This window comes from Dicentrarchus labrax, unplaced genomic scaffold (assembly GCF_905237075.1).
Source record: "Dicentrarchus labrax unplaced genomic scaffold, dlabrax2021, whole genome shotgun sequence".
Taxonomy (NCBI): Eukaryota; Metazoa; Chordata; class Actinopteri; family Moronidae; genus Dicentrarchus; species Dicentrarchus labrax.
The window spans coordinates 19,802,644-19,827,468 of NW_026136711.1; the positions used below are offsets into that span (position 1 = coordinate 19,802,644).

The following is a 24,825-nucleotide window of genomic DNA, read 5'->3' on the forward strand; positions in this document are numbered from 1 at the left end:
GCTCGGGAAAAGGGTGTGTCACCCTCATGACGTCACGCCCGTACCTGAGTTTCGGTGAGGGAAAAGGGGAAGGGCCATCCGAGGGGAACAACATCAGCTCTCCGCTGTTCTCCGAGGTTAACCTTTCTCCTGTTGTTATGCTCGCTCGCCGTCCAAGAAGCGGCCGTCGCTGAACTTTGTCTGGAGGCGACCGGCTGCGGGAGTTTCTGAACAACAGGCGCTTTTATCCGGTTGGTCCCGCAGACCGACGAGGAGAGAGAGAGAGAGAAGGCTCACACTTCCTGGTTCTCCACAGGTATGTGTGTCGTTCTTTGGTATCGTGTTTGGTCGCTTTGTTTATTTGAGTTTTGGATCAATTCTGCTGTAATTCTCACATTTTAGAAAGACATTGTGGGTCCTTTTACACAACTTTTAACCTGGTTATCGACCTGACCAACAAATAAGGTTTCCTGTGTCAAGGTGTGGACATGGAGGTTTAAAAAAAAAAAAAATGTTTGGAAAATCCGGATTTGCCGGATACGGCTGCAGCATTGTTTGTCACTGAGCAGGCCTGTATTGGATGTATCAGTGAGGTGGTTCAGAGTTTATAATCCGCTGTGGGCTGACTGCTCTGTGGGTTTTATTTCCTTGTCTGTCAGGATGTCAGTCACTCCTCGACGGGTCCGGCTGAAGCCCTGGCTGGTCGCTCAGGTGGACAGCGGGCGATACCCGGGTCTGGTGTGGATTGACCGTGAGGCCATGCGCTTCAGGATCCCATGGAAACACGCCACACGTCACACACCCCAGCACGAGGACGAGGACACCATATTTAAGGTAGGAGTCTCAACTACCTGTCTTTAACAGACCTAAAACTTTGAGGGTGAATGTATGTAAAGCGTTTGTTTACCTTGAGACAGACAGTCACCTCTGGCACTGCTGCACAGACAGGGAGCACATTGTAGTCCATTATGTTTCATCCCATGTTCAAGCAAGGTTTATGCTGGTTCATACCTGGTAATTAAGCTTTAAAAGGGGCCCAGTGGTTCAGCATAAACTCAAGACCTTTGCATGTCTCAACATCTGGTTTTGCAATCCAGGTACATAAATCTCTCTGGCCTTAAGCATTAGGGAACATTGGTCATATGTTTAGACCAAGGGTGTAAGGGATAGGTGTAGGTAGGTGACTGGGTCTGTATTTGTGTGTGCTGCAATCAAAGATCTTAGTCTGATGTTGTTGGGATCCATCTTTATGAGACTGTGTGCAGGTACATTGTGTATGTTCCTTGTATGAGTGCATTCAGTCTTCTTTTTGCCAAACAAGGCTGATGGGGAAGTGCTGAACACATAAACTGGGTGACATTGTACACATGCTTTATGAGAAAGGAAGAATTTTCGTGCGGTGTATCCCTTCACTTGTTTACTTCCCCTAGTATGGCTGTAAATATATTTCATAACCATGTCTCGTGCACATTAATCTACATGCTGCTTTAAACATCATCATCATCCACCTTTTGTAAAAACAGCACACACATGTGGATCCTGTGCAGAAATATAAAGCAGTTGTGACGAGGACGGTGATATTGATACCTCCGTGTTATTTAAATGTGCCTCCAGGCATGGGCTGTGGAGACCGGGAAGTTCCAAGAGGGAGTTGATGAACCCGATCCTGCGAAGTGGAAAGCTCAGCTTCGATGTGCCCTGAACAAAAGCAGAGAGTTCAACCTGGTTTATGATGGCACCAAAGAAGTCCCCATGAATCCTTTGAAGATATACGATGTCTGTGAGATCCCACAGCCCCTCAGTAACCAAGGTAAATAAGAGCCTCAATTCATCTTTACACATTTTCATGTTTCTTGTAATATTTACCCTTTTTAAAATTCTGTCTCTCACCCCACAGGGTCTTCAGATGCCGGTTCTTGGACTCCACATGATGAAGATGGTGGTGAGGAAGATATTCCAAATACACCTGAGTCCCTCCCTCCGTACCCATCCAATGGTATATGACTTCTCCTCAAAATGCATTTCATGTATTTATTGTGTATTTTATTATTTCTCAAAAAGCAGTGAGATGCAGTTTGATTTCTGTTAACAGCTAATTCTTCTCTCTTTCATCCTTCAGGCACCAGCCCCTCTCCTCTCATCATGTGGTCTCCTATGAGCTCAGAGTCCTCCATGCAGCCCCCTAGTTGCCCCCCTTCAAATGAGGTCTGGCCCAAAGAGGAGCCTGCTAAGATCTGGCCTAAAGAGGAGCCTGTGGATGTGGAGATGCACCCCACACCTTTAAATGACATGCCCCCCGCTCCTCTGCCTGACCCCTTAATGCAGCCCCCTCCTTTACCGGACGCTCTGTTTGCGTCTCCTGAAATGTGGATCAGTTCACTCCCAAGTAAGCATGGACTTCTTCTGGTATTGTTGTTGTCTCAGACTGCAGTCCGTAGAGTAGATGTAGAGGCGTGGATACCTGCTGTAGCTTTGGGGATAGCTACTATAGCTCAGTCCAGGGCTGTATGAAATGTTAACATTTGGAAAAGAAAATAATAAAAGAAAAGAGAAAAATATACTTTAGATAGAAAAGCAGGTGCACGGTGTTAGAAAGTTTTAATATTCTATAGATTTGTTATTGTTAACAAATCCAATTAACCACAACTAACACTGTGTTTTGTCTCAAGCCTCAACCCCACTGGTTCCATATATTCACATACATTTTCAAAAAAGGGTAGGACGTGTAATTTCCTAAGACAGTCTAGGGTTGCACAATTAATCCAAATGGCCATGTGCAATATGCAAATTGTGTTCAATTGCACTCTAATTGTGACTCATATTGCAATATCTGTCTAAATAATCGCAATATGATGTTTTTATATAATTTTTTATATCGTGCAGGCCTATTTTTTTTTGTTAGACTATTTCCTGCTGGTGACTCAGAGTGTTTGTCATAATGAGTGCAACAATGTGGCTTATTGATTTGATCTTAACACAGAGGAATAAGTTAGAACTTGTTAGAAATATTTTGCTGACAGTAAGAACATTATAGAATATCACCATACATATTTCTTTAATTAAACTTGATCTACACTGATATACCTCCAAACCCTTGGGGGCACTTCAGGTACAGTTGGGAGTTTTTTGGGTGAACTGTACCTTTTTCTTTTTTTTTTTTTTTTTTTAAGTTGTACATCGAACCTAGTTTTAACATGTGCCTTAATTTGTCTTTGACCCAGTGACGGACCTGGAGGTGCAGTTCCTGTACAGAGGGAAGGAGATGTGTCCCACAGCCACCGTCAGTAACCCACAGGGCTGCAGGCTGTTCTACGGAGACCTCGGCCCCATGGTCAACCAGGAGGAGCTGTTTGGGCCGGTGAACCTGGAGCAGCTGCGCTTCCCGACGACAGAGCACATTACCAACGACAAGCAGAGGGTTTTCACGAGCCGCCTGCTGGATGTGATGGACAGAGGCCTCATCCTGGAGGTCAATGGCCACGATATCTATGCAGTCCGTCTCTGCCAGTGTAAGGTCTACTGGTCTGGTCCCTGTGCTCCAAATCCAACTGCACCAAATCTTATAGAGCGCCAGAGGAAGGTCAAACTCTTTTGCCTGGAGTCCTTTCTCAGTGGTAAGTCGAATTCTCACTTTTTATTGCCACGATTAGTAAAGGAGCTCTGGTTATATAGTGATGTTATTTAAATTATGGTCTTTGCTTGTATTTTTTTTGTAATTAAATTTCCTCTGAGACAGAATTGTAATAAATGATTTTGGTGTGCAGGAGTGATAGCCCACCAGCGTGGCCAGACACCAATCCCCCCTCAGTTTGAAATCAACCTGTGTTTTGGAGAGGAGTGGCCTGATGGGAGACCCAAAGAGAGGAAACTCATCATGGTTCAGGTGAGAAGGTTTTTGTAACAACAGTTTGAGTAAAGTAATGAATCTCTGTGGTCATCGAGAAACGATACATGCCAGTAATCAGGTGACAGACTCTTCACTTTATACCTGTGCATGAACAATCTTCGTCTCTTTTTTACAGCAGTTGAAAGAATAGTTGACTCCATATAAATAATCAACTGTATAGAAACATTTCACTGTTAGAAAAGATACAAGCAGAAAATCTCCTCTTTAACATGTTTGTGTTACTTGAAGTTACTTGCTTTATTTAACTTCATCTGCAACTCTTCACACCTTTTTTCACATAGCTCTTATATGTCTGTTTTCATACTGTGGAACAACTATTTATCTGTGTTATTTGAATCACAGGACTGTTGATAATCTGTACGCCTTATATATTTTGTGTGTGTGTGTTTAGAGTCTGATTGTGTGACTCATACCGGTCCTCTGTCCATCCTCTGTCCTGTAGGTCATTCCAGTGGTGGCCCGTATGATTACTGAGATGTTTTCTGGGGACAACACGCGATCCTTCGACAGCGGGAGCGTTCGCCTGCAGATTTCAATCCCAGATATCAAAGACAACATAGTGACGCACCTAAAGCAGCTGTACTGCCTGCTACAGACCCACCAGGGCCAGGACGGCTGGGCGTTGCCCCCTGGCTCGGGTATTAACATTGTCCAGGCTCTGCAGGCACAGTGAAGCAGCCCCCACAGTGAATTAACATATATCATATATCACAATATGTTTCACGCTGCAGAGTTACCTACTGTTAGCAAAGAAGTACTTATGTGTAATCATATTTAGAAGTGTACACGATATACTGTAGGCTTCATATGCTTTTCTCTAGTCTAAATGTGCTGTGACTTTTCTGTATATAGATGTAGTGCCTTTAAGCCTTCATTACTTTGCAATATGTGTGTAGGGACCGTAGACAGATCTGGGGACTGCTCAGGCCAAAGTCCTTCCTGCTTCATGGGAGCATTTAACATAGTTAATGAGTTACAGAAATTACCCAGTGCCTTATTTGTCCAAAATGGGTGAGTGATTACCAAACTGTCCTAGAGTCAAGAAACGGGGCAGAATGATTTTTATCTTTTGAAGCAACGCCTCTAGCATGGGATTTGTACATTTTGGATAACATATAAATGTGAATTAAAGCTTCTTCCATGTATTTATGGCTGTACTCAGCTGTCTGAGATCACTTTATCTTGCCAGCACATGTAATTTGGTGTTTCCATGTTTTTAACAACAAAAAGTCCAATTTGACAGAAATATCTGGTCACCTGCCCTGCAGGTTTGTCTTCAGTTGTTTTATTTTTACATTTATATATTGGTGGATATTTTTGTATTCATATATCTGATTTTAAACCATGTATTGTATCTAAACAGCCATTTAACTAAACAACATTCAGCTACATGGATCTGTTTTAATATGGATGCCACTGCACTTTGGGGTGCTGAATTATGTTTTATGCCTAGTTGAATGTACGTGCATTTATCGTGTGATTGTATGTTTATTTTATCAATAAAAATGCCAAACTAATATTGGAGTTTATGAATTACTTGAATCATTATAAAACATGTAACATGCAATTCCAATAAACTTTTATTACCTTTTATCCCCTCTTAAGGAGCTGTTACATGTTCACTTTAGTTCCATGTCTAAACATTGTTTGTTTACTTTTCTGCTCCGACTGACTGGTGACTGCAGGTTGACTGATTTTTTTAGGTACTTATCTGCAGCTCTGCACTTTCTGAATGTGCTCGTGCAGCATTGCTGACCCCCAGTGGTTGAGATTAACAGCAGCAGGTCTGGTTAAATGTGTTTTAGACAAGAGTCAACACCAGTTGATGTGCTGAACCTCCAAAGTGAGGTTGTTTGGTTAGTTACGTTCATTTGTTTTCCATCCATCTGTTTATAAATGCCACAAATATAATTAGACTGACCAATATACAGTATGAGTCTCTGTTTGTCATCAGCTCCCTGACTTCAGACTCTATTGAATAGACAACAGCATGTTGCAAATGAGAGCTGCATATTTGCTATAGAATTGTGTATTTACTGAATATATGATATCATACCAATTGATTGATTAATTGTTTGAATACCATAAATATTCTTTATACTTATACTAACAACAGAAGTATTCAATTATGTTAGATAGATAGTAAAAGTAACAATACCACAAAACTCCATCCCAAGTAAAAGTCCTGTATTCAAAATGTTACTCAATTAAGAGTAAATAAGCATTGTTAGTATGATTAAAATCTTAAAGTATCAAAAGTAAAACTATTCATTAGGCATTCAAATTTAAGCAGAAAATGTTGTGGTCAGTCACGGTAGAACTCATTTGAACCATTTTACATAATGTTCAGGCAGTTCAGTTTAATGTGTAATGCCACATTTAAAATTTAAAATAAAAAAATATAGTAACTATAGCCGTCAAATGTATGTACTGACCATTGACGTGTGGGGTAGCAAACAACTGAAATACTAAAACTACCTAAAATTGTAATTACTCTAACTACAATCCTCAATGTACTTTCTACTACTGCTTAACATGCAGGATTGTTATTTTTTCACCTCTTGTTCTGCTGATTTTGAGTATGGACTATATGAATCTAAAACAAGCTCTTATGATCACATTACATTTAAATAGGATGATGAATAGGTAACCTGTGTTAGTTCTGGATTTCCACACATATTATGTCTCCCCTTTGTGAGATCCTTTGAGCTAGATGTGCTCATGCTGTTTACCCTGTGTTCATTACATCACTGAGGAATTCGTCCTGGTTAATGTTTGGCAGTGTGATTCAGAAGATATGATGTCTTATTTGATTACACTTGGCAATTTCAATGGCAAGTCAGATAAAAGAATGTTGACATGAGGGATTGTAAGCGTTATAACTTAACAACACTGATGAGATTTTTAAAATATATAATCAGATTACAGTTACATTCAGTAAAAATGGGGATTATTTAGCAGGGTTACAATTATATACATCTGTTTTTCTTTAAAAAAAGGGGATACACATTTTTCCATTTTCTTTCTAAGGTTACATTGTTCTGTTATCTTAGAGAATACACTTGTAACAATATTTCTTATTGATATTTCTATTCCTTATTATTGATTGCCTACATTTTTTTTTCATTTTTATTTACGTATTTGGTGTTGAGGTAGTCCAAAAGTAACAGAATGTAATCAAGTTACATTACTTTAATATTGTGATTTTTGAATTAGGTGACTCACTACATCTTTTAACAGGTAATTAGTAATTGTATCAGATTACATTTTTAATGTAACCTTCCCTGTGGTATAATACTCGCAATCCCACACTGGAAAAAATGACAAACCGCTGATAGGGCACACAGGTTCCTATTTATAGACCTACAAACCTTTAAGTTTTTCCAGGGTAAGGTGATTTTCTTCGTATCTCGTAACCTTTGCTCAGATGGGATGCCACACTAGGCATCTCACACCCTAAATAGAGTCAGCCCAACAGATCATTCTGCTACTGACACCGGACTTTGTCCCTGTCTTTTATAAGGAAGTATTGGGTGTATCATACCGTTGACTCGGCCACAGGTTTTAAATATGAGTTGTATTTGTACTAAACTTTAAATAGCCAAATACAGAAGGAAGTAACATCATCATTCAACTGTCAGACATCAAAGGTAAGAACTTTTAAAAATGAATATCCACAATAAACCGGATATATCTTTGTTATTTGTGTCAATGATCTGTAGTGAAGGGTTGCTCTGTGTTTGCATTTCAAGACAATTCAAACAAAATCCATACCACCCCAATCTTTCTTCTTATAGGATCTATAAGAAAGAAGATTTAACTGATTAGAACAGATAGAAAAGTTATCTGCATTACTTTAAAGTAAAATGTTCTCGACAAATCACACTGTATTTGTTTGAAATATGTGGAGATGGTTTTCGGACGGATTTAATCTATTTGTGGTATAAGACTGTCAACAAACCTGTATTTAAAATATACAAACTCTTAAGATATTCTAAAAACACCATACATATATTGTTGTTTGTTTTGTTGATCAAAATTGCTAGGTGACTAGGTGTAACTAGTTGATGATGATTAACAAGATTGATTTATTAATTTATTGGTGGTAATAACATAGGTGTTGTTTTAACAAGCATTTGGTTTCTGATATTTGGAAAAGCTATTTTTCTCAATTAAAACTTTTCGATTATTAACCTTCAATAAACAGAATTAAGACTGATGGCTAACCTCTCAAATAATCTGAGCTGAGTCAGCTCATACCACTGACATTACACATTCTAATCTTATTCCTATCATATTTGATATTGCAGGTGTGTTAGGTCAGTACCGGCGATGTTCAGAAGTAACAGTCCCTTTGACATTGACACCAGCAGCTATGCAGAGTCGATCCAGTCTAAGTATGTATTTTACAGTCTTATGTGGTAAATTGATCAATTGATTGATTGTTTTATTCATAACTTTATTCATCAGCAGACGATCAATGTTGTAAATTGCTTGCATTTGTTGTGACAGTGTTTACTCCACTCTGGATGAAGTGTCATCACAGGTATCAAATGTGTCAAGGCCCAGTGCAAAGTCAATTTACTGTAAGTTAACACATCTGTTCTTGCTTTAATGAGTGGTTACACCAATACAGTTTTTTTTTTGACAATAATACTGAACTCTGGTTTGTGTTTTAACAGTGCAAAGAAAGGAGTATGCCGAATCAATAAACAACATGATGGACAAATTTCAGTTTAGAGTGGAGGTATCATACATTACCCATACAAATGTGAGCCTTTCTGATTCACGTCATATTTAATGTTGTGTTTCAATAATGCCTCTCTGCTGCAGCACTTGTTCACTTGTGACCTGGATGGTGAGGAGTTGAAAAGTGTAACTGACTGTGTGGAGCGACTGAAGCTGCTGGACGAGATGGGTCGTGTGTGGGGTCAGAGCATGCTGATGGAGGTGCGCAGTCCCAAACTACTGCTCACAGACATTGAAACCAAGGTAAGAAGCACATGACACCTACAGATGACAAATTAAAATACAAATCTGATGGGAGTAGTCTCTTCCAGGATGACATTAACCCCACCCAGGCTTAGATGAGTGTGAAAATAGACAGACAAATGTATATTGTGGTGTACCCCAAGGTTCAATCCTAAGCATTGTTCTGTTCTGGCTGTACATGCTGCCATTAGGTTCTGTTATCTTCAAACATGGCATCTGTTTCCACTTCTATGCAGATGATACACAACTCTATGTTTGAGAATATCCTCCCAAGAAAAATTTGAAAAACAGTTGTTTCAGCAAAATCAGTGTTTACGTTCAAATGACAAAGTCTTCAAGTGGCCATAATTATGACTCCTCTGGGACTAAAGAAGTACGTCAGGTGACGTTACAGAAATGTCAGACTTTAACTTTTTGTTTTCCTTTTCCTACTGCAAGTCAATGTTAGTTTCTCTTAACCCGCAACTAAGATTGTTCCCTTACCATAACAATTCAGGTATTATTGTAACCATAACAGTGAAGTTCCTCAAACCTTAACAAAGTTGTAATTTTAACCAAAACCATGATGTTTTCCTAACTTTGAACACATATTTCAGCCAATCTTCCTCTAAACTTAATAAAGTAATTTCTGTGCCTAAACATAACTAAACCTGAACTATAGTATTGCTACATCATAACATTCAAACAGTGCTAACACATTTTGTTGTCAATGGGGCGTCCTATCAGAAAACACTTCTGTGACAACAGAGATTTTAATTTGGAGAACTTATTGCTGAATGTGCCCTTTCTTTAAAATTAATTATATTAAGATAAATAAAGAAAAGAAAATTTAAAACTAATCTTTTCTAACTTTGCTGCTTATAACTAGACACTTTACCAATAGTTTACCTTGCTCATCTCTAAAATCTTTTTCCCTTTCTTTCTTGCATCTGACTTTGTATGTGTCATTTTTTAGTTGTTGTGAAGCACATTTCTTTTTGTATAAAAATGTGCTATAAATACATTTCTATTATTATTGAAAATTAATATTAAATGAGGGGATATTTTTTGGTGTTAATCCCTCTAAGACTTCATGGATTCCGCCAAGGAGCATTAAAGCTGTTCAATGTGGAGGTTCATGGTGGCCTAGAACCTCACAAATATACATATATATAATTTATATTTGTTATATTATCCTGTATTATGTAATTTAGATTTAGTGTTGTGTTTCTAAATTGAGGGTGCCTTGGTACATATTCATTGCATAGATTTGTGCAGTTTCCACACATGACAATAAACTTGAACTTTACACAGGACACATGCAAAACATGTTGGTTTTTCCTTTGTCACTTCCTTTGTATGGGCTGAGCTCTGTGATGAGGTCTGTGATGTGGTTCATGGGCATAAAAAACCTGTTGTGTTTTCTCAGGAGGAGCTTGAGTCGATGGCTCTCAGTGACATCGTGGAGCTAAAGGCTGTGCTGGACTCTGGAGTGTTTAACTCTCTGCTCACAGTGTCAGTCCAGAATGAGAGAAACCACACCACCACTGTTTTCTTGTTTCAGTGTGAGGATGTCAGGGTGAGGACACACACATTAAAATGGCTTTTATCATGACTGCTGAGTGAAACAAATGAGTGAGTAAATAGTATAAATTAAAAAAATTGTTGTTGTTGTTTACAGGCTAACTTTGTTGAAAGGAGTCTCTCACGTGCATTGTCAGGCAGGAAAGATGATTCAAGCATTAGGTAAGAACCTGAAGTCAGTGTAAACAAATGCCTGAAACTTTATTATTTGTTTATTATTACCTTTAATTAAAATGCCTCTCACACTTTTAGAAGCAGCAACGCAGGACTTATAGCTGAACATGAGGGAATGAAAAACCTTCATAACGCTGAAAACTCTGTTGAACCTAAAGAGGAGACATTTGCAGTTGACCCAATGCCCCAATGGTTGGCTCCTGACTATGGTAAGCCTGTGACAGGTGATAAACAACTACTGCACTGATTACTAAAGATGGAGTCAATACAAACCTTCAGTCTCCTTTGTACATGCAGAGGAGGATGACGTCCCTGAGCCTGAACAGTTTGTACCTCAGGAGGAGGAGGAAGTGCCATTACCCCAGACTTTCCCTACCGAAGAAGAACCACCATCTCAACGCCCATACACAGAGCTGGACAGGAATGTAGTGAGTGTGCTTTTGTACTCAGACATGGGAGATGAGAAAGCTGTATTTGATACACGATACCCTCTGACATTTTTTGGGTTTTGTATGTTTTAAACAGGATACATGTTCAATACCCACAGAAGAATGTGGAAAAAAAATTCTTTTTCTTTGTTTACAGGATATCTTGAATCATATTTTAGGTGACATAGAAATCTTCATGGGACAAGTAGCTGCAGTAGTAGCTAAAAATGCAAAGAAAAAGAAGAAAAAGAAAAAAGGAAAAGGTAAGTTAATGTAGAAAATGAAGGCAGACAAATACGTAGACTGTATCTAAATGATAACTTACACAAAATGACTTTTTATAATATAAATATCATCAGTTGTGATGCTTTCATCATGTTTTTATTTTGATTTTTTAGCCATGGATGGCATGCCCTCCGCAGCAGAATTTGCAGCGTGTTTCCACAAGATCAAAAGTGGTTTCAATCTTCTGGTATGTGTCCTTAATTTCATTTACATATTTCATCATGGTCTCTTGTATTCCTGTATCTCTGTAGTGTACATTATGTTTAACAGCATTGTATTATGTGTGAAAATGTTTTCTTCTCGACAGGGGGAGCTCAACGGAAAGATCAACAATCCCAGTGCTCCTCAATTTGTTCACTCCTTATTCTCCACATTAGCATTTGTAAGTAACTAAATCTCTTCAATTTAATGTATGGAACCTATAATGACTTAAAAAGTTTACACTTAAAATCCTATTCTATCACATACTGTATTAACGTTCTTCGTATAGTATAAAGTGTGTTTTGTTATATATAATTAAGTCAACCTTTAACATTGTTAGTGCATCTACAGTATGTTTGTAAAATCAGCTCTTCATGATGATCATTTTATCAAATTTATTTGCTCATTTGGTTGACCATCATGTCTCTGTTGTCTCATCATCCAGTGTGAACCCTCATTTAATCAGACTAACTAATGCACTTATTTTTTTTATAAACAGAGTGAGTTATGCTCTTCCTCACCAGGTGGTATCTCACTCTCCTGAGAATCTGGCACAGACCATTGTGGCGCCGCTGCTGATACCCCAGTGTATTCGTCTGATGAGTGAAGAGGCCTCCGCAGAGGAGGACCAGCTGTGGCAGTCTCTGGGAGACGCCTGGAACATCCCCAGGTGGGACACTGGACTGTGTTGGACCTACTGAGTCCAAAATCTAAGCATCATCTCACTACACCTCTGCTGTGGTTGAAAGAAACTAAGTACATTTATTCAACTACTGTACCTAAGTAAACCTAAGTTTCATTTTATGCTGGTTCATATTTTCACTCCACTACATTTCAGAAATATACTTTTTACTGCACTGCATTTATCTGACAGGTATAGAAACTAGTATATTTTTAAATGAAGATTTTACATTAAAAACACACAAAAAGAAATACTAGGGAATATATTGTTAAAGATTAAACCAGTCTTTTTGGATTGTAATACCTTACCAAAAATCTGTGTTTGGTTTGGACACTAAACTACATTTAAGATAAGTCAGTTCCACCAAGGAGACATTTCTCCTCTAAACTTCTTACATGGTTGTATTTGAACACAAAGAGGTAAAATATATCCATTATTTCATTTAAAAAAAAGCAAAGATTCATCATCTCAAAACTTGCAGGATTTGTCTTGTGTCCCCTTGGAAGGGAACCACTGGACTAAACTACCTATTTGGATATAGCTCAAACTGGCTCCATCTCAACCAGCTACAGCAGGAAAATGCTGCATGTAGAATGAGTCTTTTTATTTTTGAAACTATTTGTTTATGCTCATAAAACTTATGTACATTTCACTATTTATGATTTGAAGTATTAAGTATTTTCACTGTACTGCACTGGTGCTTTTATTTGACTAAAGGATCTGACCCACTGGACCAGTGGTAAAATATATCAGACTGCTGTGTGTCCGCTGAGTAACAGGATAATAATCAGTTGTGATTTTGGCAATATTACCAGCACTAAATGGCCAGAAGATGATGAGGACATCCCAACATACACTCTGGAGTTCTTTGATGGCTGGCAGCCCCCTGAGGTGTCTGCAGCACCTGAACCCAGAGAACCTGTGATCAGACAGGAGGCTCCACAACCTGGACCCAGCCAGGTAAACCCTCACATCAAACTTTCAGCATGACGCTAGCACAGGTAGTTTGGAGAGAGAGAGAAAGAAGAAAAAACATATAACAAGACTAGGTACTCTTTATGTCTAGACTGCAGCCAAGTGGAAACCATCACAACCAGCACAACCAGCACAACCAGCACAACCATCACGACAACCGCAACCACCACAACCATCACGACAACCGCAACCACCACAAAAAGCAAGGTAAGCACACACACAACGTACAATTCAATGTAACATGACTGTTTTAAACCTGAAATGTTTTTGATGCACTTTGATGTTTTTTTCAGCTCTAGATTGTCAAAACCAATACACATGCATGTTGTGTATGACTTCGTTTCAAGAAACCACAGAGAGCTCACCGTCAGAAAGGGAGATATAGTTGAGGTGAGTATCAGTGTCATGAACCAACTACTTTTTTCTGTTCTGTATTGTTTCAAGTATTTTGTCTTCAAACCCTGGCTCGTCTTTGCTTTGTCCATCCACAGCTGCTGGACAAGTCGAAGCAGTGGTGGAAAGTGAGGGACAGCAGAGGGGAGGAGGGCTTCGTTCCCAATAATGTCCTGCAGACTAATAAAGAGCAACCCATCGAGGTGGGTGCCACTAACACAGAAGTCTACTTGATGGTATCACTGGTGTAATAAATTAATTAATTATAGTCTTGTATTTTATATAATATTCTTATTTTGTGATTCTTATTGTACATTTTGCACTACATTCCCCTATGCTGTGCTCTAATTTGAATTTCTCCTACAGGGATCAATAAAGGAACATCTTATCTTATCTCATCTTAATGTGTAAAAAATGTTTACGTCAGATCACATTGCATTATGATTCCATTTTCTCAGCATATCGAAGGTCCTCCTGTCCTAACAAAGAGGTCCAAGGCTGCAGAAGTGAAAGCCTGGCTCGAAGAAAAGGGCTTTAGTAAAATGTAAGTACATAGTTATTACATTAAAATATGCAATGGAGGCTAGATTTAGCCTTTGTACCAAAAGTATATTCTATTATACCTGAATGTGAACATCTAATATAGTGTTACTTCTATGACTAAATTGACTAATTAAAATAATCTGTTTGCTGCTGGTGTTTAATAAAAGACTATTGGGTTGCATTATGGGAAATGTAGGATCCAGTGTTATTGGAGGACATACTGGCCTTTGCTGTGTTGAGTTGATACAATTTTTACTACACTTGTGAATGCCCAAACTTTGTGGAGGTGCAATAGTAAATCGATGAATACCTCTTTAATACTTAAGCAGAATTTTGACCAGTTTTATTTTATTTTTTCTAAATGAACATGTTATAAATGAACAGTGTTAACTTAAAAACCTTCTCTCAACTGACACATTCGTTTGGTTAAACAACACTGTTTTCCTGCCAGAATGAACCCCAGCATTGATTAACGACAGATCAATATTACTATATATATATATCTCTTGCAGCACTGTGCGCTGTCTGGGCGTGCTGAGCGGCTCTATGCTGCTGGGGATGACCAGAGAGGAACTGAAGACATTGTGTCCTGAGGAAGGGGGGCGAGTCTTCTTCCAGTTACAAGCGATCAAGTCCAACATGGCAGTAAGTGACAGACCACAGTGCGACATTGTTTGTCTCCACTGTCCGTCTGCAGATGTATTATTATTGATTACTGATGAAGGTGTAAGCAGACACACCCCTGACTGTTTTCTGTTTCAACTCTGTAGGCTGCCAGTTAAATGCAGTAAAAGAACACTGGAAGAGGAAAAGGAAGAAATCATCAAAACAAGTCACCAATGGTCAAATACTGTAAACGTCCAGATACCGTAATATTAAGCAGTGAGTGAGATTAGGTTTACAGATTGTTTGGCCAGTCACATTTTGTCACATTCACATGTATAAGCATTGTATTAAATAATACACATACATATATATTACTTTGTTGTAAGGTATGTTTCAAGTCAGCATATAATCAAATCAGTTGACAAGATATATGATAAAGTCTAAATTAAAGTGCATTCAAACAATTTATCCAGCAAAACGATGCTAATGTGTGCGCACTAAGACATTTAACAAGGTGGAATGGTCTCAATTATGTAACAATGAGCAAAAAGCTGAATATATGTGGTCATTATGTAACCTGTAAATAAAAATGTATGTCTGACACACAAAGGCTTAGTGAATAAACATGCTTTATTTCATTGTTTAGACATTACACATGAACCTTATCAGAAGCATTTGAATCTGTTTAACACTGGCAATCCATTTCAGGCAATAATATGGCTACAGATCAATGGACATAAAATTAGGCAAAATTAAAAATATAAATCAAAAAGGTGACAAGACTGTAAAAACAAAGATACTTCATGAGAAAAATATAAGCGGAGCACAAAAATATATTGAGTGTGAGCATCAGAATACTTGTAATAAATGCACTGTAAAGTTAGTAAACAAATGAATCAATCTTAACGTCTTAAAAACAGAAACTGTGAACGATGAATCGGTGAATAGCGTATAGTATATATTTGAATCACTGTGTTACTGCTCGTACTGATCAGTAACTTTAAATGGTTTCAGCTGTTTTAGTGCTAGTGAATCACTTCTCGTGTGCCAGTATTTACTGAGATTAATCAATAAGTTGATTGGACAAAAAATAATCAGAAATTGTGATGATCGCTTTATCTTTTGAAATCATTTTTATAAGTAAAAATAACCTGAATTTACTGGTTCAAGCTTCTCAAATGTGAAGACTGGACAAACAATTTCAATACCCTAGGCACTACGGGGAATTATAATAGCATTTTGATCATTTCTGATATTTTACAGCCCAAACAATTAATTGATTAATCAAGAGAATAGTTGGTAGATTAATAATAAATGGAAATTAGTTGGGCCCGGCTGTTGCAGCAACATGACAGAGATAAGTATTTTTGAGGTAGGGTTCACTATGTTGTGAGTGCACAGACAAGTGACTCTGTGGTGACTGTAAAAGACAACATGAAACCATGAAGTGTACATCATCACAGTAAACAACAAGATGTAAATGTGAACGGATGAAAAAGGTTCAGGTCAGTCCGGAATAACTTTCTCTCAGTGATAACGTACCACAGCATTGTACGTTGTCATATAACACTTCTAATGTGACAAAGTAGTCATTAAGATGGTTAAACATTAAAACAAGAAAAGGCCAATAACAAAAGGAAGCTGCAATAATTAGACATAACTACTTTGTGCTTCTGTCTGTGGACATCCGACAGATAAGGACAAGTGTAGATTAATGCTTGAAATAATTATTTGAAACCAAAACAGAAAACAAACAGCCAACTCTATTGATGTGATGTAAAAATTAGGATTAGTCTTTATCTTTGTGTGTGTGTGTGTGTGTGTGTGTGTGTGTGTGTGTGTGTGTGTGTGTGTATATAGGTCGGTTTCTGACTGTAGACACTGTTAAGTAAGAGGTAACTATCATGTACCTACCTATAATAATAAACTGAGCGTGATCAGAAACTTAAAAAATGGTGGCTAAACAGTCAGAACAGACACTAAAATGTCCAATTCACAAATTAAAAAGGCTAACAACAAAACTGTATTGAAAAACATAATGCCAATTCACAATGATCAACAGCAACGAAACTAAGTGTTAAACCTTGACATCAATATATTGTGAATATAAAATTTCTTATCTCTATATCGCCTTTAAAAAAATACACTTTATACATGAAACCCAACAAACGCACAAATTTCACCATGTTCAGCGCACAACTCCAGTGCATCCCTTGAACAATTAGAAGCTACTGTATTCTTTCTGAACAAAGACGAGTTCTCTTCTTTTATCCTAATCCTCTATAAAGCAAACACGTATATATGCGAATACATTACGGTTGGTTATTCAAACAAAGGCTGACAGTTTCTGATTCGCTCTCTTGGCATCAAATGTTACTCGACATCGGCGTCTAGGTTTAAGAAGAATGCTCACAGTTTGATGGGAAGTTGGACCGTTTCCGATGGCAGGATGTGATAACGTGGTGAGTGTACAATACAAAATGTGATCCCAGCTTCGATCAGATTTGGGACGAGTTGAAAAACCATAAATGCTACAAGAACCATGCAACAGTCTTAACCATGTCCCAGCATGGTTTGCTCGTTTCTACATGGTGAACGATGCTGAGATTAAATCTGTTGGCTCGCTGCAACAGATCTCTGATTCGAAAGCTGGTCGGCAGCCCTGAATTAGTTAAGATGCTTCACATTTAAGCAACTCATTCTCTCCTGCCATCCGTTATTCATGCAAGCATGCGAAAAAAAACAAGTAGAGAACCAGAAACAAATCAACTTTTATCCTCAAACGAAGGCCAAGGTAAAAGCTATTTACACCGAGCATGCAGCTAGGTGGTTCAGTTCCATTGGCGTAGATATTACAACAGCATAGAGGTCTACTGTATATGACAGGAAAAGTGATGCAATACTTGTTGCAGGTGTTTAAGACAGAAACTGGGCATGCAGCGCCCAAAGCTGAAAACGAAAAGGCACTGTGAATTCTTTGCTCGGTGCATACGTACAGAGCACTGCATGCAAAGGGGAAAAACTCTCACAACTTTCTAGTTTGTCCGTAGATGGAAGGAATGAGTGAAACATGAATCAGAGCCCTAAGGAGTGACAGAAGGTCCGTATCTTTATGGCCACAGTGGGGTAACGGCGAGAGCACTCTCCTCGGACGATGCTGGATTCATCGACATTTACTTGTGCTGTGGTTTAAATCTACAATGCACATTTCCGCTTTATATGGAAATATATCATCAAACCAACATTTACTGCAGCTCATTTGATTTGCAGCTATAGAGGACAGTTTCCTTCATGGAATGTTTGCAGTCTGCTTCTCTCCTGTCTCCTGACTCGGAGCTGATTGAAATCATGGAAGAACAATTCTGTGTGTGCAATTTGGCAGATAAATTATCTGAAACCACGCCGAGCACCATGCATGGCTGATGTTCAGTGGTGCAGCATTCAGTGAGAAGTCTTGTTATACGAGTTACTGTCTCCAAGCCACCCTGAAGTAGCTTAAAATGTAAGACTGCATCTGAAAATCATTCATTATAAATTTGTATAATGAAGAGGATCGATGCATTCAGTTCAGTTTAAGCAGCATGTGTAGTGTAAGATAAGCAACATTTAGAGCAGGTTTTCTGTGAAGAAAGTTTGAAATGTGCTGGTTGTTTCTTTAGTACACAGATACTACAGAGATACCACATGCATGTAATGTCTGAAGTAAAACATATCGCTGAATGACAATAAATCACAGGGATCATCTAATGGCTTTGGCAAGACAGCACGGAGAGTCTGTGTCACTCTGCTGAGGGTTTCCCTGCTTTTCATTCACAAAAATCCTAGGAGCTGGTCACCTCTGCTAACCTTCATTATGCTGAGTGAGAACTAAAATGTCACAGAGAACAATATAAGCAGATCTGGGGGGAAATGTAACAACAAAATGGGGTTAAAATCCTTTCCTGATGCCTAGAAATGACTCAAACGCAAGAAAAACCTTGAAGCTAAAGTGCTCTGGCACAACTGTATCCTTGGCTTTTCCTTAGTGATGGTTGGTGTGTGTTTATGTTCTATATAGGATGAACGACAGAATTACTCTCACACTACGTCTCCTCATTGTCATGCTAGGTGGACCACAGGGGTGTGGGGTTTACAGGCCAGGTCCAAGTGACTGTGCTTTCAGCGTCTTCCGGGGAGAGGGCCCATGGACAGAGAGTCCTCCTCGTCAATAGTGTCCAGCTCTTCGTTGCGCACAGCATGGGTGATGAGTTGGAGCTCCTCAGAGAGTGTCTCGCTGCGGTACGCTACACGGATGTCGGGGACGTTGGTGCGGCGGATGTCGTTGCTCAAGGGACCCTCCTTAGCATAACTGGGGCCCAGCCAGTAGCTTTTGGCCTGGAATTAGGAGAAGCTACATGAGTGGGAAGCTCTGATACAATAGTCCTTTTAGATTCAAAGTGTCATCTACTAATAAGGAGTCTGAGGGACACAACAGAGAATAATGTAGACTGTGTCTCATCAGTGAGATAAACTACACTGAAGCTAATGCAATCTAATACAGCTGTTCTGATAAACAGACTACATTTATTATGTCTATGACACTCAAACTCTATACCAATAACTGTCATGGAGATGTTATGTAAATAAAATGCTCTAGTAGAGCAGCAGCCTCTGTGGCTGGTAAATGAACCCAACGTGGAAATAATACTCCTCAAACAGACACTTTGGCTACAGAAGTGATCAATCTCCATAAGGCCCCATAAAAAATGCTTTATATCAGAAATAGACATGTTTACAGCCTGGTACAAAAAATAGTTTTGGTCTCTATGAGCCTGTTTACATCTGGTATTAAAATGCATCTTGGGCGATATGAAGACAGGTTAGTGTGTCGCTGAACAAAAAAAACAAAAAAAACGATAGTAATGAAGGGCACAGACCGACAAATTTTGAGTAGGGTACAGCCCTATAGAGCAGGGAAGTGAGATCCTATCGCAAGTGGTCATTCAAGATGCATGTGGAGACGCACTGTAGTGCCAGGTGTAAACTGACATACTTATTCCCTGTACATGACAACTGTACAGGGGATGAATTTTTATTTAACTCACCTGTTTAAATCATATTAAAGCTTAAAGTTATGCATAACTAAGGGAATGGCCAATTGGAGTGACAGGTGGGTGCTGTCACAGGTTGCTGTGTTGAGTAGTCAAGCTTCATTCAGCCCACCTCAGCTCCACCCACGATTCACCTCTTTGCCCATTTTGGATTAGCTGGGAGTCAGTCAAGACTATTGATGGCTACAACCTGAGCCGACCATTTTCAATTACACAGGCTATGGTTTTAGCACTGGGGTCATAGTTAGTGATTGTTTTGTACTGTTCTGCATTATATTCAGAGGTTTTTCTTATGTATGTAAACAGGGAGGACAAAGAATTAGAAACAACACTCAATATAATGTAGTCCAGTACAACACCACCTTTAACTACGACCTCAAATAGTTTATGGCAGAGCTGTTGTACTGAATTGAATCATATATTTCTATAGTTTCCCTAATAAGTGGCTACTGAGTGCATGTCACCAGATTAAATACAAAAAATATGAAGAGCTAGTTTAAACTAGTTTACCTTGTGTGAAAACCCACTCATGAGGACACTGTTCCTTGCCAGCTCACACATGTCACAGGAACTTAGTTTCCACACCTGAGTAGCAATGCTGTACTCCTCCATCAGAGGCTCCTGGGCCAAGACGAACACACAAATCACACACAACACACACACACAAAGAAAAATGTCATTTCAGCCTCCTCATTTCTGATAATCTTTTTGCAGTTTGTTCCTTAAATGTGTAGATTCACACAAACTTCCTTCGTACTGACCTTAGTGAAGTGGAACTGAAGAGGATCATCAGTGGACAGAGAGACAATGAGGCCTCTGGACAGGTACTCTGGCAGTGGGTTGCGATGGTAACTGAGGAACAGGCTGTTGTTACTCAGGGGTGACATGGCGATGCCAATTTGAGCCAGGTAGTAAAGATACTGCAGCACCGGGGCCTGATGGATATCAAACAGAGAGAGAGAGAGAGAGAGAGAGAGAGAGAGAGAGAGAGAGAGAGAGAGAGAGAGAGAGAGAGAGAACTTGAGAGATAAAGCAGTGGCAGGTCGAGACCACCTGTCACACACACACTACATGGTGTTCTCTCTCTTTTATCCCACAGTGGAAATGGCAGTATAACCAGAACTGTGTAAGGAGAATGTAATTTGGGACTTACATTTATTCATTTATATTGTTGGATGTTTTTAACAGTTTTTAAAGAATATATAGAATATTGTTTTGCATTTTGGTAATTAGTGTTGGTTGGTAAGGATTGGAGCTCTGTAATTTCCATGTTTTTATGAATGAATAAATTCAATCTTGAAACTGTTTGTAATTTCATCAATGAAGGCCAAGAGGGAGGCCACATATTAATAAACACTCACCAATGAACACCATTAATACACCATAGGGTCTTTTTTTTATTTCAACATGCCAAAACCAAACACTTCTATAGCAGTCTTCTGGAAACAATCTAGTAAGCCCTGCCCTGACCTTTCTGAGGAGCAGGCCGTGGGAGATGTTCTCTGATAACATGAAACCTGACACCAGGTGGTGGATCGGCCCCGCCTCCCCACAGTGAGGTCGCAGCACAAACGTACGGAAGCCTCGCCGCCTGAGAAGGGACACATTTATTTACAAAAACAGCATTAAAACCTCATGTTTTTGTGTATTTTGTGGATGATTATGTGTTTAAATGAATGAACGTGAGGTTTAATAAAAGGATCAAAGTGTGTCCAACTGGCCCATACCGTCGCAGGTGGTTGAGCACAGTCATGTTGGCATAGGTGTAGTAGAGGTAGTAGGAGTAGGGTGGGTTGTCCTCCTCAGTCCAGTTGGCAGGCAATGGACTATCAAGATTGAAAATGTGGTTCTCAGGTTTAGACTCATCGTCCACGCTGTCGAAGCCCACCACCTAGTAACACACAGGCAACAAACAAACAAACAAAACAACAACAAAGCAACAATCATTCAGTCTATTTTCGTGTGAATCTTCAGGATCGCTTGGATTTGTTGTGAACTGATACTCACATGCTCCAGGAAGAGGTGCAGCTCAGGATGACTCCGGGGGTTGATCGTGACTTCAAACAGAGGGATGAAGATATTCTCCAACATCTCTTGAAAATTGGCCAGCTGCTTCTTTGTGTGGTAGACGTCGCTGGAGAGGTGGTGATTAAACAGTGACATTTGTTGATACCATAGAGGTGATAATTATTTGTGTTTGTACAAATGATTTATTCAAAATGTAGGTTTCATTGCAGAGGATAGAAGCGATTATCCATATCTACACTAGTTAGTTAGTTATAGTTGCTCTCTTTCTTTTTTTCTTGAGTAAACTGTAACCAGGAAGGAAACATTTCTTGTGTTATGATATTATCACCAATCACAGTTATAACTAATCTACAACTTGACAAAGCTTCAAGGTAGGGGTACTTACAATAAACGTGGCACCTGGACAAGCCAGCGCACATTATCAGAGTACACTCGGTGTTTAACGGCCCACTGAGCCAGCTTATCCCATTCGTCTCGGGACCGACCATATACGGACAGACGTAGCTCAGAGTTCTGGTACTTACTCTCCTCCAAGTCATACATCACCTCCTGGACAAATAGTGAGAGTAGAAACCAATGTAAGTTTGTGTATGTATTGAAGGATTGTGTGGATTACATATGAATGATTTCACACCTTAATAATGTGTGCAAAGTATTTTCCTTCAATGTGGTTGTCAGTCTTGATGAAGATCTCTCTGAGGATGGATTCTCCAATGGGGTTGTATTTGGCATTGAACTTGTCAAACCGATGGAAGGTGTTACGATCCTGATGAGAAAACAAAAACAGTCAAACCTAATTTGTATCTACACCAAATGTATTACACAGTATTAGCACTAAATCTCTCAAAATAAAAGTGAAATTTTAGAAAGATACTGTTCACTGCGGCTCCTATTTCTCACCGCATGCATGTCGAGAGTGTCTACGCTCAGGTCAAAGGCCGTCAGGTTCATGCTCTCAAACACCTGCTTGAGGGTCTGACCACGGCCGTGCTCAATGTGAACAATCTCCTCAGGGTATTTCTTCATGGCTCTCTTGATGAATCGCAGCAGGTGCTTCTGATTCATGCAGGATGACGCATGTATGTGTGTGTCCACCTGGAGTTACAATGGAGCAGAATATGTGAGAGTTAAGTTCAGCGCTGGGTCTATACCGGTACCACTTGCTGTCATCATTTCAAAATGTCTTTTTTATATTTGCATCACATGTCACATGTTGGCTCTTGCCTTTCGTATGTTGTAGAAGTCTCTGTGTGGAACTTTCTTCTGAGCTGCCAACTCCTTCATCTCATTCAGGAGGATGTGCATCTGGAACTTAGAGCTCAGATACTGTAGGCGGCGGTAGCAGAAAGACTTCCTGTAAACACCATCCAGAGGACACAGATATTTCATTTAAAATAAACCCTAAGCTACAAAACATTGACATCTGTAGTATGATGGTATCAAAGACACACTCACACTGGCCCGTTGATAATGAGGGCCATCATAACATTCATGTCCGCAATATACTCCTTCAGGTCAGGATAGGGCAGGTCTAGTTCTGTACTTCTAAAAAAGAGAACAGTATATAGGTTATACAAACAGACTCACCTTTTTCTTTTTTTAAATTAAGATGTCACCCTACAGGTACAAACACATACTTGTCAATGTTGGTCTTCTTGGTGTAGACATGGACTACTCCATCCACCATCTTGCAACCATATCCTGTGTCTGCCGGCATATTCTTGGGGTCCTGATTGTCATAGGGGTGTGTCTTTGAAACAGGTGGATGGACGGGGGCATCTGGGAAAACATTGATATTAAGTTATATCATCCATGCTACAAAAAATGACACTATCTTAAAATGAACAATGATATGGTAATTATTCATTTAAAAGAGTTAAAAGTGTAGGGTTTTTTTAATTCACAGTGATCCGTGGGACTACTTTGTTTTGATCGGATCTAGATTTGAGTTTGGCAAGCTTAATAAAATAAATAGAAATTAACTGTTTCTCTTATACTTTGTTGTCAAGTGTTTTTCTCATTAGTTGGCATTTCCTTGCTGTCTCAATATCAATATATATTGTGTGACGGCCTCACGCCCTATCTTGTTCTTCCTTGTTGGCTTTGTTTTTTCCACTTTGTTCCAAGAAGTTGAGGGGTAGAGCTGAGACTTACCACTTACTCACACAGACACTGCATACATACTGACGTGCAGACAGACACGCCCTATTGTACTGTTTACTTGATTTTTTAAAAAAAATGATTCACTGACTCTTTGGGGTCTCCCTCTTTTGTCTCATTTTTGAGCCAGGTTGTGATAATAGCTATTTATGTATTGCCCGATAGGCTCATTATAAAGACTGTCAAGCTTTCTCAAGCTTGAACACACCCATTAGTTATGTTCCTGGAAAACCCCTTTGGAAAATACTTCTGTGATGTTACATTGGCCCTAATTACATCATGAGATAAGCTCACAGGGAGCTGAAACTCTATGAGTATGTAGTAAGTAACTATTGCTAGTATAAAGAAGGAAACCTTGGAGAGTAGAAAGACCAGAGTCCAATGGAAAGAAACAAGCTTCCCCTTCAGAACAAGGACTGATACACAATAAATGCTTGTAGCCTCTCTGTTGACAGGTATTCCCTGAATGAAACAAGATTCCACAGAAGGAGGTAGTCTAACTAAAGCATACTGCTCGATCACTGCTGCCTCCTTACACAGAGATTCAACAAAAACCTTTGACTCAGTACAAGATTGGACAATGTGTTGCCTTCATGTGTGCTTCCTGTGTTTAGAGTGTGCATGTCATACCAGCATCTACAGGCGTCTCTGGTATATCTTCATAGACTCTCAGATCCAGAGGTTTCATCCCGAGCTCCTGCAGGGCCTGAGCTGTGGTCTTACAAAAATTCTGCATAGATCGATTAATGTACTTCTCTCGGATGAATAATGCCTTCACCACACACTTTGCAGCATCGACCAAGTCAGTGAAGGGCACCT

The 24,825-nt window shown here is 39.3% G+C and overlaps 3 protein-coding genes across 7 annotated transcripts in view; 2 read left to right on the top strand and 1 right to left on the bottom strand.

The window, feature by feature from the left end:
- Positions 1 to 43: 43 nt before the first annotated feature.
- irf6 (interferon regulatory factor 6) lies at positions 44 to 5,403 on the top strand. Its single transcript, XM_051415515.1, has 8 exons — positions 44 to 295; positions 639 to 813; positions 1,594 to 1,789; positions 1,877 to 1,975; positions 2,099 to 2,365; positions 3,201 to 3,593; positions 3,744 to 3,862; positions 4,329 to 5,403. Exons 2-8 carry the CDS (start codon positions 640 to 642, stop codon positions 4,557 to 4,559), a joined length of 1,479 nt encoding a protein of 492 aa, XP_051271475.1. The 5' UTR covers positions 44 to 295; position 639; the 3' UTR covers positions 4,560 to 5,403.
- A 1,961-nt stretch (positions 5,404 to 7,364) lies between these two features.
- eps8l3a (EPS8-like 3a) lies at positions 7,365 to 15,337 on the top strand. The gene is made up of 20 exons (XM_051414379.1): positions 7,365 to 7,536; positions 8,197 to 8,283; positions 8,399 to 8,472; positions 8,569 to 8,633; positions 8,720 to 8,878; positions 10,287 to 10,436; positions 10,539 to 10,603; positions 10,694 to 10,824; positions 10,913 to 11,043; positions 11,201 to 11,306; positions 11,442 to 11,515; positions 11,636 to 11,710; positions 12,054 to 12,199; positions 13,027 to 13,171; positions 13,278 to 13,393; positions 13,480 to 13,576; positions 13,678 to 13,782; positions 14,038 to 14,123; positions 14,635 to 14,767; positions 14,893 to 15,337. Exons 2-20 carry the CDS (start codon positions 8,219 to 8,221, stop codon positions 14,902 to 14,904), a joined length of 1,935 nt encoding a protein of 644 aa, XP_051270339.1. The 5' UTR covers positions 7,365 to 7,536; positions 8,197 to 8,218; the 3' UTR covers positions 14,905 to 15,337.
- Positions 15,338 to 15,340: 3 nt separating this feature from the next.
- ampd2a (adenosine monophosphate deaminase 2a) overlaps positions 15,341 to 24,825 on the bottom strand; it is a 31,819-nt gene continuing 22,334 nt past the window's right edge. For all 5 annotated transcript variants that reach the window (XM_051414376.1, XM_051414378.1, XM_051414374.1 and 2 more), the window contains 13 exons: positions 24,637 to 24,823; positions 23,484 to 23,625; positions 23,302 to 23,391; positions 23,071 to 23,200; positions 22,747 to 22,941; positions 22,481 to 22,612; positions 22,232 to 22,395; positions 21,826 to 21,952; positions 21,546 to 21,709; positions 21,289 to 21,409; positions 20,580 to 20,753; positions 20,329 to 20,439; positions 15,341 to 19,102 (listed from right to left, as the gene is read on the bottom strand). In XM_051414376.1, coding sequence (XP_051270336.1) covers positions 18,887 to 19,102; positions 20,329 to 20,439; positions 20,580 to 20,753; positions 21,289 to 21,409; positions 21,546 to 21,709; positions 21,826 to 21,952; positions 22,232 to 22,395; positions 22,481 to 22,612; positions 22,747 to 22,941; positions 23,071 to 23,200; positions 23,302 to 23,391; positions 23,484 to 23,625; positions 24,637 to 24,823 — 1,953 coding nt within the window. In that variant the 3' untranslated portion in view covers positions 15,341 to 18,886. The remainder of the gene's footprint in view (positions 19,103 to 20,328; positions 20,440 to 20,579; positions 20,754 to 21,288; positions 21,410 to 21,545; positions 21,710 to 21,825; positions 21,953 to 22,231; positions 22,396 to 22,480; positions 22,613 to 22,746; positions 22,942 to 23,070; positions 23,201 to 23,301; positions 23,392 to 23,483; positions 23,626 to 24,636; positions 24,824 to 24,825) is intronic.